Here is a 19,667-nt window from a genome sequence, read left to right on the forward strand (position 1 = left end):
TATATGTCAAACATTATGATAGTGATAATTTATGGTTATTTCCTCTCCTCTGAATCTGGTAATGTTCTGTTCTTCCACATATAGATGTGGTGTGCCTTAATCGGAAACGTGATTCAATGGAAACTTGTAAGCCGCCTAGTCGGTACATGCTCCTGGTGGTTAAATGTATATAATTTGGCTCTTACCTTTGTTGACTGACAGGTGGAAACGTGTTCCCGAATCTGATCCTCCATTAATCTCCACACCACACTGTGGGAGAAACTTCTGAGTAGCAATGCAGTGGGAGTCACCGACTCATGAAGGAAGAGCTGGAGCTTTGATGTCAAACACTGATGGTTTATTTAGGAGCTTCGGCCGGAGAATTCACATCACAAGTCACAAGAGCCAGAGGTTCTGACTTCACGGTAGGGTTGTCACGTCAAATCTGAAGAACTCTACCTCAGACCCATGTATGCTCAGTCAGGACAGTATGAACTGATAAACTGGGTCAAAGTTATGGGCCTTGGAAAATATTTCCCCAACACACACCATTAATAACCAGTGTCCTCTTCAGTCAGATCATTTATAGTCACAGTGAAGACTCTTTGTGTTTTGTCATCAGAGATCAAAAACTTTCCTGAACTGCTTGGTCTGTTTGTTGTAACATTTGAAGGTTTATTAATATCTATTAAGATACAGTAAAATGTACTGTAGACTTTGGGGGAAGGACCAGTGACTAAAAATGTTTTAAACAAAAGACCATCAGTGACTAAAACATGTTTATTAATTAAAACATTACATTAGAATTAATTGCAAACTTTAATCCATTGTATATTAAACTATAAATACAAACAATAAAACTTCAATAGGTTGTTATGTACATGTCTACATTAAAATATATTATTCTTTCATTTAAAAACCTGTGTTTCAGTAACCAAAGTGTAGACACATGCAAACTTAAGAATTTAAACTTTCCTAGATGTACCTGCTGCTTAAGGCAGACCCTCAAGCATGTTCAGCACAAAATGGAGCAGTGGCCGTTCTTATAATCTTGTGAATGTGCAAGTCACCTATTCCTGAATGTCTTTTTTTCTATATGGAACTTCAAGCTTCTGTCAAACCTGCACAATTAATACAACATGGAAAGATTTAGAAAACTGCATTAACCTCATGAAAGTGACATTTCAGTCAGAGGAGATTATTAGACCTGAAGAGGGAGAAGAGGAGGAAGACAACTGGCAGATCAATTGTTTAATTATTGTTGGAGTATGTTTATTTTTGCTATTTAGTATCATTAATTTACACCAAACATCACATAAAAAAACATTATGGTAAAGACAATAATCACAAATTAAATGGTAATATTGTTGGGTTGTGAAACCTCACTTGTTGAAGGTCACATGCTCAGAAAAACAAACCTGACTCTTGAATTGAAGGTGATCGTGGGAAACTAGGCCCAAGTCAGTACCTTTTTAAACATATTTTGCAGCTTTGTAGAAGAGGAGATAACTAAAAGCAGAAGGTGCAAACCCTCAAAAACAAGAAGTGCAAGGTTTCTGCAAAACCAAAGAGCAGATGATAGCAAGTTGCAACAACATCATCACAAAACAAAACTCCAGTGATACAGATGTAGGGTAGTGGTAACACATTCACAGGTTTCTCTGAAACTAAGGCATGTTGCTGTTTGTTACATCCTCATCTTCTGCTTCAACCTGTTACAGAACAGAATACAAAAATGTAATAGCTGAAGAAATATCAAACATAAACCTACTTATTCAATACTAGCAGCTGAACATTTAAAAGTTGATTATATTTGTTAAATTAATCATTTCAAATAGTTTGTTGAATAATACCATATGCTCCTTTTAGTGCACTTATTTTGTGCTGTACAAGTTATGGTTTTAATGGTTAAGGGTTACCTCGTCTAAAGATGTTCTCACATATCTTACTTCCCCTTCAGCCTGTGTGTCATTTACAGATGAGATATTGTTCGATTTAATTAACGAGAAAAGTGTTTAAGTACTTTATTATAGGTTTGTGAGGACATACTTATGTGAGTTCAAATTGTTTTTACTGTACCTTCTTAACAACAATAAATATAAAGTATAAAATACATCAATTACAATGATGTCCTCTCTTCCTCTAAATGTAATGTCTTCGCTGTGAAAAGTTATAATAGGAAAATAAATCTAATATTTTACCGTTTTTGTGGCTGATGATTCTACTATTGTCCGCTCTGAAAGAGACATAAAAGCACCTGTTAGTTACACACCTGTATTTCAGAAAAATACATAAATGGTTCAAGGAAGAGATCACGATATATTTACCTTGTCGTTTGTACATAAACCAGATGAACAAGTTCACCATCGCAAAGATGATCAGCAAACTCCAACGGATGATGAAGATCTTTAAGTTCCCTGAAACACTGCAGCAGGAATGAATAAATAAAAACACACAATGAAAATGACAGACTTGTTTGAACAGTCCAACAACAACGTTGGATGAAAATGTGAAGGTCTCTTACCTTTGGTGCTCAACCTCAACAGTGGAAGGGGCTTGGTCTGCAGAACTAGAGGTGTGCTTCACAGGCTCAGGGGTGTGCTTCACAGGCTCAGGGGTGTGCTTCACAGGCTCAGGGGTGTGCTTCACAGGCTCAGGGGTGTGCTTCACAGGCTCAGTGGTGGCAGCACTTTTTGCTGCAAAAGTGAATGTAATGACATGTGGATATAGCTATTAGAGTAAAAGGACAATACAAAAGTATAATATTTCATTTTTATTAAATAAATAAACAAAACAAAATAACAAATTACGGTACCACTTTACAATAAGACTACCCTTATAAAGGAATCATAAAGGGTTTATAATTAGGTTATGAATGAGGTTGTAAACACTTTATTAATCATTAAGAACCATTTATAAAGCAGTTCTAACATAGTTTTCATACATCAACACAGGCTCACCATTTGGCAAGATGACTAAGCCTTATTTTGGCTACTTAGCGAGAATCAACTCAGTGAGCAACAGATACCAAGGATGCTGGCTGATGAAGAAGACAAAGTAAGCTAAGTAGCCAATAGAAGGCTTAGCAGTACAGATAAATGTGGGCTCACTATTTGGCAAGCAACCGGTCACAGTTGCCCTGTTTATCTCATGTCTTATAAAAGCTTATTAATGATTTATAAAGTGTTCACAACCTAATTAATAAATGAATTACAAACTATTCGTAAACTCTTTATAAGGGTGGTCTTATTGTAAAGTGGTACCCAAATCACTTTACCTAACAAATGTTTAGAATAGTATATGTTTAATTTATAAAGGCTTATAACTCTTACTAGTTGTAGGTTTCTCAGTAACAGTTATGTGTACTGGCATCTGGAAGTCTCCTTTAACGCACAAATACCAGCCGCTGCTCTCCTTGCTCAGCTCATTCATCGTCACAGTGAAAACACCAGCGACATTCCCACTGATGGTGAATGCTGTTCCATGTATTGATCCAGACTTCGTCAAACAGGAGCCGCCCAACCTGCACCACTTCATTTCTCCAGAGTTACTGTTGGTACAATTGATGGCTATCTGGCTCCCTGTGGATCCTGTAATCTCCTGATTACTTATGTCTAGACTGGGTGTTTCTTAAGGGAAACAAAAAAGAGTGTAGCCTCATATCAATGAAACAAACAAGGACACACGGTGTACAGCTTTTCCTCCAAATTGTTAATATTTCACAAAGGGTTCACTTACTTGTGGTGACTGATAGTTTAAAATATGTTCTTTCATCTTTTCCTCCATCAATCTCCACAGCACACCAGTAATATTCAGTGTCCTCTTTAGTCAGATGATTTATAGTCACAGTGAAGATTTGTTGTTGTTTGTCATCAGAGATGGAAAACTTCCCTGAACTGCTTGGGTTGTTTGTTTTAACCTCATAAGAGCAAGAGGACCAAGTAGATCCTTTACACAAGTATTTCACATGGTTTGTGTACTTTGACTCATAGAGACATGGGATGGTGATCGAACCTCCAGCTCTCACTGACACTTGACTGACTGTAGTTATGCTGTGAATTCCTGCAACGAGAGCAAACACAGCATTTTACTGCACATATAGCAAACACAATGTACAATTTCATTTAAATATGCACAGATTTTTGTGTTGATTACTCAGTCCATAGTTATCTGATATAACCAGCTCACAAAATGAAATGACAGCTGACTGACCTGCGAGTGCGCTGAGAGAGAGAAGAACTCGGAGAAGGACATCCATGTTGGCGAGTGGAAGTGAAGTAAGACGAAACTACATGACATTATGCGCTCAGTCCTTTTCTACTTCCTGATTTTCTTAAACGTGCAAATGCAAGAGATCAAAAGTCCTTCCTCTTCCTCTTGTCTAGCCGTGACGATAACTTAGTTAGATGACGAAGCAAAAATTGCTGCAGCTTAATTTTGCCTTGGATATTAGAGAACATTAAACCTGAGCAAAGGACAATAATAAAGGCTAGATGTAGTTATGATATCATTTTGTTTGTTTGTTTGTTTGTTTATTTATTTAAAGGACAGTTCACATTAATCCACATTGCTGTAAATGAGCCAGTATTAGCCAGCAGGCTAATTTTCAACTGTTGTCCTTGGCAAGATGTTAAATGACCACAACAAGACTAGAGGAATACAAACATAATTAAATAGAGTACAGCAGACAACATCAGTACAACAATAAATAAATAGGAACAGCAGTATAACAATAGAGAGGAACAAACAAACATGCAAACAGATGAAATATCATCATACCTTGATACAGTTCAAAGTGTTCACATTTTTGATTGTTTAAAAGCCAGTTCTTATGATTGCGGTTAAATGTATGATAGGAGGTGTTATTCCTTATCTGTATTGGTATTGTGTTCCAAAGTGTTGATGCCCTCACAGAGAAACAGTGTTTACCAAAGGAACTGGACCTAAGAGGGACTACACAGTCCCCTCTTAGGGCAGACCTTGTGGTTCTGCTGTTTGAATTTTTCTGCTGTGTAAAAGTGCAGAGTGGTGGGGGTGCCTTTTACATTTTCAGTTTTTATTTGCACAGTAATGAAGCGTTACACTTCCCATACTGTACATCTCACAAGATTCCCAAACAAATATATATTTTACATTATTTTTAAATTGGGAATAGTAAACCACGTCCCCAAGCTAATCCTATAGTTGTCGTACTCGACTGAATACGAGATTATTATTGATTAAAATGATAATATAATCAGTTGTTGTTAACATTAGAGCTGCAATGAAAGTCAATTGAAAGGAACATATATTGGTTAATTTTTCAAATCATGTTTAGCCACTGAAATACAGTGATTTCCTGTTTACCTTTTGGTTATAGACCGACAACATGGACTTTGGGAAAGACTTTTGGGGTGGACATTTTATACTATTTTCTGACAAATGAATCAGAAAGACAAATAATGTGTTGGTTGCAGCCCTAGTAGCAATATGTAAAGTGTCTTGTTTAAAGCCAAAGTGTAAAGGAGGATTAGGGATGATAATTATTAAAAGATCATTTTCTAGATCATGATTTTATTCAATGGCAAGATGGAAAATTCATATTTGGAGAAGCTGCAACAAGATTTAAACCTTTAACTCATTCACTTCCAAATGTTGGTCTATTTAATCTGTCTGATCTGCTTTTTTGGTCGCAATAGAAATGTTTGCTCTTACCCAATGTGTCAAACCGAAAGTGACAAATGTTGAACATCACACTTTTACTCTTAGAGTCGAGACACACTGCCACAGTGTTGCTCTTGAATTGAAAGATTTGCATGTGGGACACATTATTTGTGATGTGTGCAGGGTTGCACAACACATCATCTGTAAATGAAAGTCTCTGAATTGCACACGTCTCTAATACGGGATTGCTGGGTTGCTTGGTTTATCCATAATACCAATGTGTAGCCATACTTGCAGTAATAACTTCTTCCCATCTTTTCTAACGAAGAGTATTTCTTTTGAATTTAGTTTGAAGAGTGCTGTAGATCACACCTCCATCTACTGGTTCAGTCTGATGAGAGAAAACAAACACAGAGAAGAGAATGCTGAAAACCATTGGACTGATCATGAGAACATTAACAATCCATTTGAGTTACTTTTGACATATTGAGATGCCTGTTATAGTAAAGTAAAGTAATACCATACCATTTGTCACACAATACAATGGCACTGTAAGTGACAGTCTCTTCGGGTATACTGTTCTGCTGGATGAGAAACAAATACATACGTAGGCAAATTAGTTTTAAGGAAGCGCTCTCTTTATTGCTTCTTTAAATAAAACAAGACCATCTGATTTACCTTCAGCTGCGATGCTGCATCTGGATTATGAAAAATAGTAGCATAGTGCACATCAGGATCTCTCTCAACTTCTGCGCCCTGTGGGGGATACATTTCAAATGTTAGGTTCCATCATTAGGTTACACTTTCTGCCATCTCCTGTGTTAGCGCACAACAAGTTTTGGTTCATTTGAATATAAATGGCTTGGTCACTTTCTAAGTCAGCGGTTTGCCATTATGGAGCCTAGGGCTGTGTCATGATGTGATAACTGTATGTGTCTCTGAGAGGACTGCCAGTAACCCCTTTCAAACCAAGCTTAAATGTCAGTATGCTTATTTATATAATTGTTATCTGGAGTTTGTATTTTTCTTTAAATGTAATCCCTTAAGGGGAAATGTGATTTTATTTTACATTTCTGATGAGCATTTATCTATAGGATATTTGGTTTAAAGTTCACATTGTATTTCACATAAGGTCTTCTTTGCCCTTCATAACACTGTGTGACTAAGCTGTTCAGAGCAGCTGCAGATTGAAAATAAAAATGAAGAGGAAATAAGCTACTGAGTGATATTGTTAATGATGTCTCACTATACAAATGGTTGGAAATAAAAATCTTACCCCAGTAATGACAGGCACTTCGGTCTTGGTCTTATCTACAACACATTATTTTTGAGATTATATTAAAATACATATTGTATTCCTGAATTGGTAAGCAGAGTTAACAGCAAACTTACGACGCTTTTTCTTCATTCTCCATCCCAAAAAGGCAGTGGGAACAACCAACAGCAGTAAGACGAGGATTGTGGGGAGAATCCATACCAAAGTGGAGCTAGAAGAGAAATGCAGATCACATTTATATTTAACAAAAGAATGAAAGGGTTAACCTTTTTTTATCAAAACATATAATGTCAGCCTATGCATTGACACTATTTGTTAATTTAAATGTATAAAACAGACAAGAGAATGTGCTTTAATATATATAAGAAAAACATTACTGCTAAAGACTCAAATCATAAAGAAGCAAATAATGAATAACATGCACAAATATGTGATTTAGTATTTTGAGTAGCTACACAGCATATCAGGTGTGTTGTATTAGAACATATGGAACAGGAAAAGAGGGTTATGTATAAATGTACACAATCTGATCTAGTACAAGAAAGCTTTAAAAAGTAATCATGAGTACTGACCTCTTGTTTTTATCTTGGAGGCTCTCTCCGCTTGTCCCGATTGCGGTGGAGAAGGAGGGCTGTACTGTAGGTGGCTCTGCACTCGTGAACAGGGAGGCATTCTGGGTAGCGGTTTGAAGTGTCGCTGTAAAATGTTAAAGTAAATACACATTTTAAAGGTACATTCAATTAAGGTATTCTATTCCTTTAAAATTAATAAGCTTTGTTTCCAGGTTTAGGTATCTAATTTATTAAAATAGAAAAAGTTTAGTGTCTTACTTGCTGTACTGGTGCTTATTGTGGTTGAATTAGTTGAAGTAGTTGGAGTAGTTGAAGTAGTTGAGGTTAACTCAGTAACAGTTATATCCACTGGCATCTGGAAGTCTCCTTTAACACACAAATACCAGCCGCTGCTTTCCTTGCTCAGCTCATTCATCGTCACAGTGAAAACACCAGCGACATTCCCACTGATGGTGAATGCTGTTCCATGTATTGATCCAGACTTTGTCAAACAGGAGCCGCCCAACATGCACCACTTCATTTCTCCAGAGTTACTGTTGTTACAATCGATGGCTATCTGGCTCCCTGTGGATCCTGTAATCTCCTGATTAGTTTTGTCTAGACTGGGTGTTTCTTAAGGGAAACAAAAAAGAGTGTAGCCTCATATCAATGAAACAAACAAGGACACACTGCATACAGCTTTTCCTCCAAATTGTTAATATTTCACAAAGGGTTCACTTACTTGTGGTGACTGATAGTTTAAAATACGTTCCTGAATCTCCTCCTCCATCAATCTCCTCAACACACCAGTAATATTCAGTGTCCTCTTCAGTCAGATCATTTATAGTCACAGTGAAGATTTTTCGTTGTTTGTCATCAGAGATGGAAAACTTCCCTGAACTGCTTGGTTTGTTTGTTTTAACCTCATCAGAGCAAGATACCCAACTATATCCTCTACACAAGTATTTCACATGGTTTGTGTACTTTGACTCATAGAGACATGGGATGGTGATCGAACCTCCAGCTCTCACTGACACTTGACTGACTGTAGTTATGCTGTGAATTCCTGCAACAAGAGCAAACACAGCATTTGACTGCACATATAGCAAACACAATGTACAATTTCATTTAAATATGCACAGATTTTTGTGTTGATTACTCAGTCCATTGTTATCTGATATAACCAGCTCACAAAATGAAATGACAGCTGACTGACCTGCGAGTGCGCTGAGAGAGAGAAGAACTCGGAGAAGGACATCCATGTTGGTGAGTGGAAGTGAAGTGAGACGAAACTCCATGACATTATGCGCTCAGTCCTTTTCTACTTCCTGATTTTCCTAAACGTGCAAATGCAAGAGATTAAAAGTCCTTCCTCTTCCTCTTGTCTGGCCGTGACGATAACTTAGTTAGATGACGAAGCAAAAATTGCTACAGCTTAATTTTGCCTTGGATATTAGAGAACATTAAACCTGAGCAAAGGACAATAATAAAGGCTAGATGTAGTTATGATATCATTTTGTTAGTTTGTTTGTTTGTTTATTTATTTAAAGGACATTGCACATTAATCCACATTGCTGTAAATGAGCCAGTATTAGCCAGCAGGCTAATTTTCAACTGTTGTCCTTGGCAAGATGTTAAATGACCATAACAAGACTAGAGGAATAAAAACATAATTAAATAGAGTACAGCAGACAACAGCAGTAACAAACAAACATGCAAACAGATGAAATATCATCATACCTTGATACAGTTCAAAGTGTTCACATTTTTGATTGTTTAAAAGCCAGTTCTTATGATTGCGGTTAAATGTATGATAGGAGGTGTTATTCATTATCTGTATTGGTATTGTGTTCCAAAGTGTTGATGCCCTCACAGAGAAACAGTGTTTACCAAAGGAACTGGACCTAAGAGGGACTACACAGTCCCCTCTTAGGGCAGACCTTGTGGTTCTGCTGTTTGAATTTTTCTGCTGTGTGAAAGTGCAGAGTGGTGGGCGTGCCTTTTACATTTTCAGTTTTTATTTGCACAGTAATGAAGCGTTACACTTCCCATACTGTACATCTCACAAGATTCCCAAACAAATATATATTTTACATTATTTGAAGTCATTGGGAATAGTAAACCACGTCCCCAAGCTAATCCTATAGTTGTCGTACTCGACTGAATACGAGATTATTATTGATTAAAATGATAATATAATCAGTTGTTGTTAACATTAGAGCTGCAATGAAAGTCAATTGAAAGGAACATATATTGGTTAATTTTTCAAATCATGTTTAGCCACTGAAAGACAGCGATTTCCTGCTTACCTTTTGGTTATAGACCGACAACATGGACTTTGGGAAAGACTTTTGGGATGGACATTTTATACTATTTTCTGACAAATGAATCAGAAAGACAAATAATGTGTTGGTTGCAGCCCTAGTAGCAATATGTAAAGTGTCTAGTTTAAAGCCAAAGTGTAAAGGAGGATTAAGGATGATAATTATTAAAAGATCATTTTCTAGATCTTGATTTTATTCAATGGCAAGATGGAAAATTCATATTTGGAGAAGCTGCAACAAGATTTAAACCTTTAACTCATTCACTTCCAAATGTTGGTCTATTTAATCTGTCTGATCTGCTTTTTTGGTCGCAATAGAAATGTTTGCTCTTACCCAATGTGTCAAACCGAAAGTGACAAATGTTGAACATCACACTTTTACTCTTAGAGTCGAGACACACTGCCACAGTGTTGCTCTTGAATTGAAAGATTTGCATGTGGGACACATTATTTGTGATGTGTGCAGGGTTGCACAACACATCATCTGTAAATGAAAGTCTCTGAATTGCACACGTCTCTAATACGGGATTGCTGGGTTGCTTGGTTTATCCATAATACCAATGTGTAGCCATACTTGCAGTAATAACTTCTTCCCATCTTTTCTGCCGGAGAGTATTTATTTTGAATTTAGTTTGAAGAGTGCTGTAGATCACACCTCCATCTACTGGTTCAGTCTGATGAGAGAAAACAAACACAGAGAAGAGAATGCTGAAAACCATTGGACTGATCATGAGAACATTAACAATCCATTTGAGTTACTTTTGACATATTGAGATGCCTGTTATAGTAAAGTAAAGTAATACCATACCATTTGTCACACAATACAATGGCACTGTAAGTGACAGTCTCTTCGGGTATACTGTTCTGCTGGATGAGAAACAAATACATACGTAGGCAAATTAGTTTTAAGGAAGCGCTCTCTTTATTGCTTCTTTAAATAAAACAAGACCATCTGATTTACCTTCAGCTGCGATGCTGCATCTGGATTATGAAAAATAGTAGCATAGTGCACATCAGGATCTCTCTCAACTTCTGCGCCCTGTGGGGGATACATTTCAAATGTTAGGTTCCATCATTAGGTTACACTTTCTGCCATCTCCTGTGTTAGCGCACAACAAGTTTTGGTTCATTTGAATATAAATGGCTTGGTCAATTTCTAAGTCAGCGGTTTGCCATTATGGAGCCTAGGGCTGTGTCATGATGTGATAACTGTATGTGTCTCTGAGAGGACTGCCAGTAACCCCTTTCAAACCAAGCTTAAATGTCAGTATGCTTATTTATATAATTGTTATCTGGAGTTTGTATTTTTCTTTAAATGTAATCCCTTAAGGGGAAATGCGATTTTATTTTACATTTCTGATGAGCATTTATCTATAGGATATTTGGTTTAAAGTTCACATTGTATTTCACATAAGGTCTTCTTTGCCCTTCATAACACTGTGTGACTAAGCTGTTCAGAGCAGCTGCAGATTGAAAATAAAAATGAAGAGGAAATAAGCTACTGAGTGAGATTGTTAATGATGTATCACTATACAAATGGTTGGAAATAAAAATCTTACCCCAGTAATGACAGGCACTTCGGTCTTGGTCTTATCTACAACACATTATTTTTGAGATTATATTAAAATATGTATTGTATTCCTGAATTGGTAAGCAGAGTTAACAGCAAACTTACGACGCTTTTTCTTCATTCTCCATCCCAAAAAGGCAGTGGGAACAACCAACAGCAGTAAGACGAGGGTTGTGGGGAGAATCCATACCAAAGTGGAGCTAGAAGAGAAATGCAGATCACATTTATATTTAACAAAAGAATGAAAGGGTTAACCTTTTTTTTATCAAAACATATAATGTCAGCCTATGCATTGACACTATTTGTTAATTTAAATGTATAAAACAGACAAGAGAATGTGCTTTAATATATATAAGAAAAACATTACTGCTAAACACTCAAATCATAAAGAAGCAAATAATTAATAACATGCACAAATATGTGATTTAGTATTTTGAGTAGGTACACAGCATATCAGGTGTGTTGTATTAGAACATATGGAAGAGGAAAAGAGGGTTATGTATAAATGTACACAATCTGATCTAGTACAAGAAAGCTTTAAAAAGTAATCATGAGTACTGACCTCTTGTTTTTATCTTGGAGGCTCTCTCCGCCTGTCCCGATTACGGTGGAGAAGGAGGGCTGTACTCTAGGCGGCTCTTCACTCGTGAACAGGGAGGCATTCTGGGTAGTGGTTTGAAGTGTCGCTGTAAAATGTTAAAGTAAATGCATGTACAAACACATTGTTGATAATATCAATGCCTTTTTTAAACTCACATTTGTGGACTATTATACCGTGGTTCCCACATTTTCAAGGTACATTCAATTAATTGATTTTATTATATAAAATTAACAAGCATTGTTTCCAGGTTGAGTTTTGTAATTTATGAAAAAAGAAAACAGTTAGTGTCTTACTTGCTGTATTGGTGCTTATTGTAGTTGAAGTAGTTGAAGTAGTTGAAGTAGTTGAGGTTAACTCATGAACAGTTATGTGCACTGGCATTTGTAATTTTCCTTTAACACACCAGTACCAGCCGCTGTTCTCTGTCTTCAGTCCACTCATCGTCACGGTGAACACATTTGAGACACTTCTGTTGATGGTGACTTTTGCTCCATCTATTGATCCAGTCTGATCCAACACACAGCTGCTGCTGTCCAGCCTGCACCACTTGGTTACTTTTGGATTTTTAAAGTGGCACTCGACAGTCACACTTCCTCCTTCAAATGCTGTGATTTCCTGTTGGTCCACGTGAAGACTTGGCATACCTTGAACAAATAACAACATCGTTTTTTCCCCCACAAAGTAGTTAACAAAAAGGATATTAACTGTGTTTAAAACATTCAATAGATTATACCTGTGGTGACTGACAGCTCAAAACGTTTTTTGACATCTTTTGACCAACTTTTCTCGATAGCACACCAGTAGCTTGTTCCATCATCCTTTGGATTATGAATAGTGACTGTGAAGATACCTTGGGTTTGGTCATCAGAGATTGAAAACGGTTTTGAATTATCTGGCTTGTTCGTTTGAACTACATAATCACATTCGGGCCACCCTGTTCCTTTACACAAGCATTTCTCATTATCTTTGAATCTCAAGTTATATAGGCATGGGATGGCGATGGGATCTCCAGCCTTCACTGACACTTCACTGACAGTAGTTATGCTATGAATTCCTTCAACAAGAACAAATCCAGCATTTTAATGAATATATTCATTAATAATTCTCTCCCTTAAGATAGCCTCCGTATTGTGACAGACATTTCACTCAACTTTATATTCCTTACAAAACAACATCAGACAGACACTCAAATATAGAGGTGCAATCAAATACATTTTATTTATCACCATCATCGCATTACAGCTGACATTTTTATCCAAAAAGACTTACAATAAGTGCATCAGTTACAGGTTAGTGAGTAACATAGCAACAAAACACATCTGTTAAATGTTTTTATCACAATATTAATCATGAATATTTGTGGCTTGTTTTAATGTTTAAATGTTAACTGAAATTGTAAAACTCTATCTATACACCGTGGAGGTGGTGGGAGACAGGAGAATGGCAGCCAAGCTGTCCTCCCTGCTGGACAATGTGTCCCACCCCCTCCAGGACACCCTGTACTCATGTGCAGCTCCTTCAGCGACAGGCCGCTGCACCCCCGCTGTCTCACCTAGAGATACCGCAGGTCCTTCCTTCCTGCAGCAGTCAGACTATACAACCAGCACAGCCCCCACTTTTTTTTTTACTTTAATACTTTTGAATGCAGGTAACATATGTAACATTAAGCTGTCTGTGGCTTTTTTTCTGCTGTAACAACGTACATTTCCACTCTGTGGGACTAATAAAGGTATTCTGATTCTGACAAAACTAAAATATTGTTTTAATTATAAAACTGGCCATCATTTATATATAGTGTTATTATAAATGCTGAGATCACTTATCCGTGAGCCCAGCGAGTATCAGGTGAGCAGCATACAGAAAAGTCATGTCTGCTTCAATGGCGTGAGAGATTGAGCACTTTCAATATTAGAGTAGGTAACTCTAACACTGTCACTTCCTCATTTTCAACATGGTTGTTCTGGTCCTGCTTTAAATCTACCGGCATACTTTGTATGGCTTTAATGTATTGTTTGTTTTTGCGAGACTATATTCAGCACTGTTTAGAAGTAGTTTTAACAACATGTAATTTGCATCCCTTGCCAAACATTAGTTAAACATTCATCAAGATCTATCACTGTCCTGTTAAAAATATTTGACTAGTTAAATATGATGCTGAAAAACAACTTAACATGAAGTAGGCCTACATGTAGACTTATATTTGCTAATGTTTTTTTTTTTAACTAAACATTTGGTAATAACTTGTTTGTAATGTTGAATTACTAGCGACCACATTTTAGAATAATTTTTATTAGAGCCATAATACCTCTACATTATTATTGGAATGTAACTAAGTAAATGTACTGACTTTTTACTCACTAAACTTATTTGACAACATTAGGAACCAGTTTATTTTTGATTGTTCATATTATTAATACAAACATTCCATCAACAAATACATTGATGTACGATCATGGATGGAGATATCTGGCAGTATACAAAGTTATCAAGGTTATGTCATCCTTTACCGTCTGCAAAATTAAAATAATAGACACATGAATTCATCAATAGTTAAAAACCACTGATACAATTTATGTTATTCCAAAAACAACCACTTTAGATAATGAGTACTTTTATATTTGATAGGCCTACTTAAGTATTTTGTGATGCTAATACTTTTGTACATTTACCTATGCAACATTTGAATGCAGGACTTTAACTTGTAACAGAGTATTCCTACTCTGCGATATTATTACTTTTACTCTTAAATCTGAGTACTTATTCCACCACTGTAGGCCTATATATGCATATATGTATATAATGTTATACTCAAAACTTCAGCATGTTGAAAAATTCAAAAATGACAAACCATCGAAGGTACCTTAAGTAGCCAGCTTTGATTGGACGAATGCTGTTCAAGGGAGGGGTTAAGTAAATTACTACATTTTGAGTAAAATAAAGCATAAACTGTGTCAAAAAAAGTATGTTTGAGGCATTTAAGCCCAAACGTTAACATTACATTTTCACATGACACATATTTACCGGGAACTTTTGGTCGTTTTTACTGTAAAATAACAGGTTAAGCCCGAGGCCGAGGTTGTGTTAGTCGACTTTTGATGACGTCAGTATGAGCCTTCGCATTTCCGCGCGTAAATACAAAGCGACACATGAACATTGGCCGGTTTAATTCATGGAGTAAACCGAAGAGGGCTGTGAATTAACATATCTCTCCTGTGATGGAGTACGGAAAGGAGCGCGTGGTGGCGTTAGTAGACATGGACTGCTTTTACGTGCAGGTGGAACAGAGGCTGAATCCAGCTCTGAAGAACACTTCCTGTGTTGTGGCCCAGTACAAGACATGGAAAGGAGGAGGGTGAGTTTCTGACACAGACATTGTTTTGATGATGCAACTGAAACAGAAGCGATCAGACTGTCTCTCAAAGCAGGACTGTTGTGCATCTGATGTTTCAAAATCAGAAAGTGGTGAACAAATACTCTTGTTATGATCATAGCCACTCCAAAGCACCCTGCTTGTGTTCAAAGGTATAGCTGTAGCATACATAATACAGTAAAACAAATAGTTGCAGCTGCAGAACAAGATCAATGACAGGACAAGGAATAACTCATAACTAGGCTTAGGTCATTCTTTAACATATAATTAAGTATCCTTGATCTTTCATCAGGCTGTCCACTGACATATGACTAATGACTCCTTCCTAGTCATTGCTGTGACTGCATGATAATGTGTCTGTTGCATGGACCATTTAAATGACTGTGTCCCGTCCGCCTTCTTCTCCCACAGATATCTTGGACTTACTGAGAAATGAGTGCTCATGGTTTCTAAACATGCCGTTGTCAACTAATTACTATCCTCTGTTAGTATCATAGCTGTAAGCTACGAGGCCAGGGCCCAAGGTGTCACCAAGAACATGTGGGTGGACGATGCAAAGATACTGAGCCCAGATCTGCAGGTGGCTCGAGTGCGTGAGTCTCGTGGCAAGGCTGACCTGACACCGTAAGTTCACCTATGCTATTCACATTTCCTGGGATTCTACCATAAAACCGTTAAATAATTGATATGACGAACGAATACTGACCGTGTGACCAGTTGTCATTTAAATCATCTACTACTCACCCCTGTGTAGTTACAGGGAGGCGAGTGTGCAGGTGATTGAGGTGATGTCTCGCTTCGCGTTGATCGAAAGAGCCAGCATTGATGAGGCCTACATGGATCTGACGGATGTGGTCCAGCAGCGGCTGAAAAACATGACCAACAAACAAGTTGAGCCTGACCAACTGAGGGCAACCTACATCCAGGGATACCCACAAAGTGTACCGGAACATGAAGAATCTGCCTTGGATAAAGGTAGGCTATAACTAAACTTTGATTTATCAGTTGCATAACTTTTAACTGCTTTGAAAAGTGACATCAAACAAATGCTCACAAAACTATGGTAGAATGTAACCCCTTAACACAGTCATGTTTGTCCTCAGAGGAGCAGAGGTCCAGGGGTCTGCAGCAGTGGCTAGCGTCCTTACCCGTCCCTCTGTCAGGGCAACACATTCCGGCAGACCTGCAGCTCACTGTTGGGGCGATCATTGTCGAGGAAGTGAGGGCAGCCATAGAGAAAGAAACAGGTTTCCGTTGTTCAGCAGGGATATCCCATAATAAGGTAGGAAACCCCAGGGTAAGAGGCCAGAAATGACTTCAGGTCCAAAGCATGAAACAATGACTTGCTGAAAAAAAGCCTTACTTAGGTTTTGCCCTTGTTATATCAGACCATCAATAAAATGTTTGTGTTACCCCTCATGTTATGTTATTGTGTAAATATAATGCTGGTGTGATCATTTTAAGAGCAGTCAAATGTCTTTGCTATGGTTATTGTTAACCACCTACTTCTTTCAGGTACTGTCCAAACTGGCTTGTGGTCTGAACAAACCCAACCGACAGACGGTGCTCCCTTTGGACTCTGTGACAGAGCTTTTCAACTCTCTACCCATCGGCAAGATGTGAGTTCAAAGTACTACTCCTTCAAAAGAATACTCATTGACAATTCCCCTCGTATTTCAAAAGTAACAAGTTTCAAAACAAAACACCCAGCGTTCTTTTGTATCGTCTATTTCACATGTGTGCAGCCGTAACCTGGGGGGTAAGCTGGGTGCATCCATTTCAGAAACTCTGGGAATAAAGAACATGGGAGAGCTGACCCGCTTCTCTCAGGCTCAACTGGGACAGCACTTTGGAGAAAAGACAGGGTAAGAGGCCAGAAATGACTTCAGGTCAAAAGTGTTTAACAATGACTGGCTAAAAAAAACCTTACTTAGTCTTTGCTGTTATTATATATCAGACAATAGACATTTTGATTTACAAAGTCAAAACATGGGCGTCTGAAAACATATTTTTACTCTATATTTTTCTTAAATTGTTTGCTATACCTGTCACTGTGCACTGCATGCATGATGCCCATTGCACAATGCCTATAGATAACAAATTGGTACTGGGAAAATATTTCCTTACAGTGACAAATGTTTGCATTTCCTCTATGAACATTGCTAAGCACATTTAAGATTGAACCTCTCTGCTTTGCAGCCATTGGCTCTTCGACATGTGTCGGGGGATTGAGTTTGAAGCAGTGAAACCCAGACATCTTCCTATGTCCATTGGTTGCAGTAAAAACTTCCAGGGGAAGTCATCACTGGCTACAAAAGAGCAGGTACAGACCATCACTGTTTCCTTTTTGTTACTACAGGAAGTAAATGTAAATTAAGTATTACTCAAGTTGCCTTTATTTCAGTTGCATATTGACTGGAAGTGGTGAATCTTGTGTAGACCCATCTGATGATGACAAAACACGTATTCATGTTTTTTTTAAACAAATATGCAATCTTTATCATTTTGCTCTCATTTATAATTCCAACCTCTGCAAATTGTTTTAATTGTAATTATTCATAACGCCCGTGTAGGTACAGTATTGGCTTCATCAGCTGGCCCTTGAGCTGGAGGAAAGGCTTACCAAGGACAGAGAAGTGGTGAGCTATTTGTGGTTGTAAAATGTTTTGCTTTCCCATTTTACAGCAGAACTACCTGTTTTCTAATCTGAGGTTTCCCCTGAATACTGCATGCAGTAAATATAACTGTTTCACATCAGTTCCTGTCATTTCTCACCATCTTACAGAATGGTCGGGTGGCTAAGCTATTGACGGTTGGTGTACGCCAGCTCGGGGAAAAGAGGGCAAGCAGTTTCTCTCGCTGCTGTGCTTTAGTGCGCTACGAAGCGACCAAAATATCTGGTGACAGCTTAGCCATTATCAAAAGTCTGAACACAGCTGGAAACCACCAGGCAGCATGGTAATTAAATATATGAATAACACTGTCAAACAATTGAAGTCATTGTTTGAAGGAATGCTGTGTGACTTATTCTGCTCTCCCTTGCATCATGTCCCCAGGACTCCACCCCTCACCCTGCTACACATCTCAGCTAGCAAATTTAGTGATGCTCCATCAGCAGGGGGCATTGCTGGCTTTCTTTCCACTGATGTGTCTTCAAGCCAGAGTCTTTTCCCCACCTCTCAGCTCTCAACCCAGACACCCTCTGAACTGAAGACTGACTCCTCAGAAAAACAATCCTCCACCATCCATTCCCTTTTCAAAAAGGCAGCTGAGAAACACAGACTGAAGGTTACAAAAGATGAAGACGAGGAGGTCGAGGATAAAGACTCCACCGGGATTCTCCCATCTTCCTCCTCTATCAAAACTGCTGATAGTCAGTTAGAGGCAGGTAACAATGTTCCTGATCCCTCTGTGGTTTCTCAGCTTAAAAATGATTCAGCCAGCTCCAATTCTGGAATGTTCTCTTTCTTCCACAAGAAGAGACTTGAAAGGGACTCAGCCTTAACTTTGAACACGCCTGAAACAGAACACAAGCCTGGACCTGACAATACACATGCCTCAGAAGACACTGTTGCTGCTGTGTCAGACCTTGAGGCAAAACATAGCTCCTCTCAGCAGGCACCATGTGAAGAGTTACGGGATGAAACAGACTTTGATCCAGAAGCTAACCCTCCTCCGTTCAGCGTGGCAAAAGAGGACTTGATGAACTGTGAGCGCTGTGGCCAGGAAGTGTCCGTCTGGGAAATGCCTGAACACAACGACTATCACTTCGCCCTGGACCTCCAGAAGTCCCTCTCTTCATCAGCACCCAGCTCTTCCTCTTCCTCCAATGTCTCCTTGACTCCTCACAGAGCCCAGTCCACACATGGCAAGACAAAAAACAGAGGCCTGTCAGGACCACAACCCAAAAGGCATCGCTCTCAAGGTGGAAGTGCGGGCACTCTGGATTCTTTTTTCAAGAAGACCTGAGGATGTGCTGGAGAGCAGCATTTATTTTTAAAGTAAATAAAAACACAAACTTAAATGTACAGAGAAATTCCAAAGAGCTGAATGCCATTTTGTAAAAGGATACAGCACCTGTTTAAAGATGTGCCTTATATTGTAGAGTATAAATGACAAGTGTTTACTTGTGCACTTCTTGTCAAGTGTGCTTTTTTATTCTAAATAAAGAAAGGCAATACTTTTTTTAAACATGCTTATTAAAGTTTTCTGTAGTTGTACACCTTGTGTTGTAGTATTCTGGTGTGCCAGCAGAGGCCACTAATCAGTTGCATATAGAGCAGGAATCCTCAAAGGACGTCAACACTGAGTTTTCTTGTGAGCTCAAGGATACAGGAAATGTTTGTTTGAGATA

At 38.1% G+C, this 19,667-nt stretch overlaps 2 protein-coding genes across 4 annotated transcripts; one reads left to right on the forward strand and one right to left on the reverse strand.

Moving 5' to 3' along the window:
- Positions 1-1,218: 1,218 nt before the first annotated feature.
- On the reverse strand, positions 1,219-12,031 carry LOC307042825 (polymeric immunoglobulin receptor-like). 3 transcript variants are annotated; one of them, XM_079686973.1, is made up of 14 exons: positions 11,448-11,577; positions 11,332-11,366; positions 10,734-10,811; positions 10,581-10,639; positions 10,107-10,446; positions 8,666-8,786; positions 8,192-8,515; positions 7,729-8,082; positions 7,471-7,594; positions 7,015-7,109; positions 6,899-6,933; positions 6,301-6,378; positions 6,148-6,206; positions 4,490-6,013 (listed from the first exon to the last, which is right to left on the reverse strand). In XM_079686973.1, coding segments are annotated over exons 6-14 (1,152 nt in total). In that variant the 5' UTR covers positions 8,748-8,786; positions 10,107-10,446; positions 10,581-10,639; positions 10,734-10,811; positions 11,332-11,366; positions 11,448-11,577; the 3' UTR covers positions 4,490-6,012. The 3 variants fall into 3 exon arrangements, with proteins under 3 accessions (XP_079543100.1, XP_079543101.1, XP_079543099.1); XM_079686974.1 differs by lacking the exons at positions 4,490-6,013; positions 6,148-6,206; positions 6,301-6,378; ... (2 more) ...; positions 7,471-7,594; positions 7,729-8,082 and adding exons at positions 1,219-1,691; positions 2,181-2,215; positions 2,307-2,404; ... (1 more) ...; positions 3,312-3,608; positions 11,905-12,031 and having other exon boundaries at positions 11,448-11,542; XM_079686975.1 differs by lacking the exons at positions 6,148-6,206; positions 6,301-6,378; positions 6,899-6,933; ... (8 more) ...; positions 11,332-11,366; positions 11,448-11,577 and adding exons at positions 1,219-1,940; positions 2,181-2,215; positions 2,307-2,404; ... (1 more) ...; positions 3,312-3,608; positions 3,718-4,041 and having other exon boundaries at positions 4,192-6,008.
- Positions 12,032-15,056: 3,025 nt separating this feature from the next.
- On the forward strand, positions 15,057-19,533 carry LOC307043680 (DNA polymerase eta-like). The gene is made up of 10 exons (XM_079688362.1): positions 15,057-15,295; positions 15,803-15,937; positions 16,068-16,288; positions 16,417-16,595; positions 16,829-16,932; positions 17,059-17,178; positions 17,513-17,636; positions 17,887-17,952; positions 18,099-18,271; positions 18,370-19,533. The coding sequence occupies exons 1-10, from the start codon at positions 15,159-15,161 to the stop codon at positions 19,280-19,282; spliced, it is 2,172 nt and encodes a 723-aa protein (XP_079544488.1). The 5' UTR covers positions 15,057-15,158; the 3' UTR covers positions 19,283-19,533.
- Positions 19,534-19,667: the final 134 nt, after the last annotated feature.

The sequence above is a fragment of the Notothenia rossii genome (assembly GCF_949606895.1).
Source record: "Notothenia rossii genome assembly, chromosome: 6".
NCBI lineage: Eukaryota > Metazoa > Chordata > Actinopteri > Perciformes > Nototheniidae > Notothenia > Notothenia rossii.

Coding starts and splice junctions, on each gene's coding strand:
- LOC307042825 (XM_079686973.1), bottom strand. CDS start 8,747: ATGGAGTTTCGTCTCACTTCACTTCCACTCACCAACATGGATGTCCTT. Junction 8,083..8,191: donor TAAACTATCAGTCACCACAA/GTAAGTGAACCC, acceptor GTTTCCCTTAAG/AAACACCCAGTCTAGACAAA. Junction 6,379..6,898: donor AAGTGCCTGTCATTACTGGG/GTAAGATTTTTA, acceptor TATCCCCCACAG/GGCGCAGAAGTTGAGAGAGA.
- LOC307043680 (XM_079688362.1), top strand. CDS start 15,159: ATGGAGTACGGAAAGGAGCGCGTGGTGGCGTTAGTAGACATGGACTGC. Junction 15,296..15,802: donor AAGACATGGAAAGGAGGAGG/GTGAGTTTCTGA, acceptor ATCCTCTGTTAG/TATCATAGCTGTAAGCTACG. Junction 16,596..16,828: donor CAGGGATATCCCATAATAAG/GTAGGAAACCCC, acceptor TACTTCTTTCAG/GTACTGTCCAAACTGGCTTG.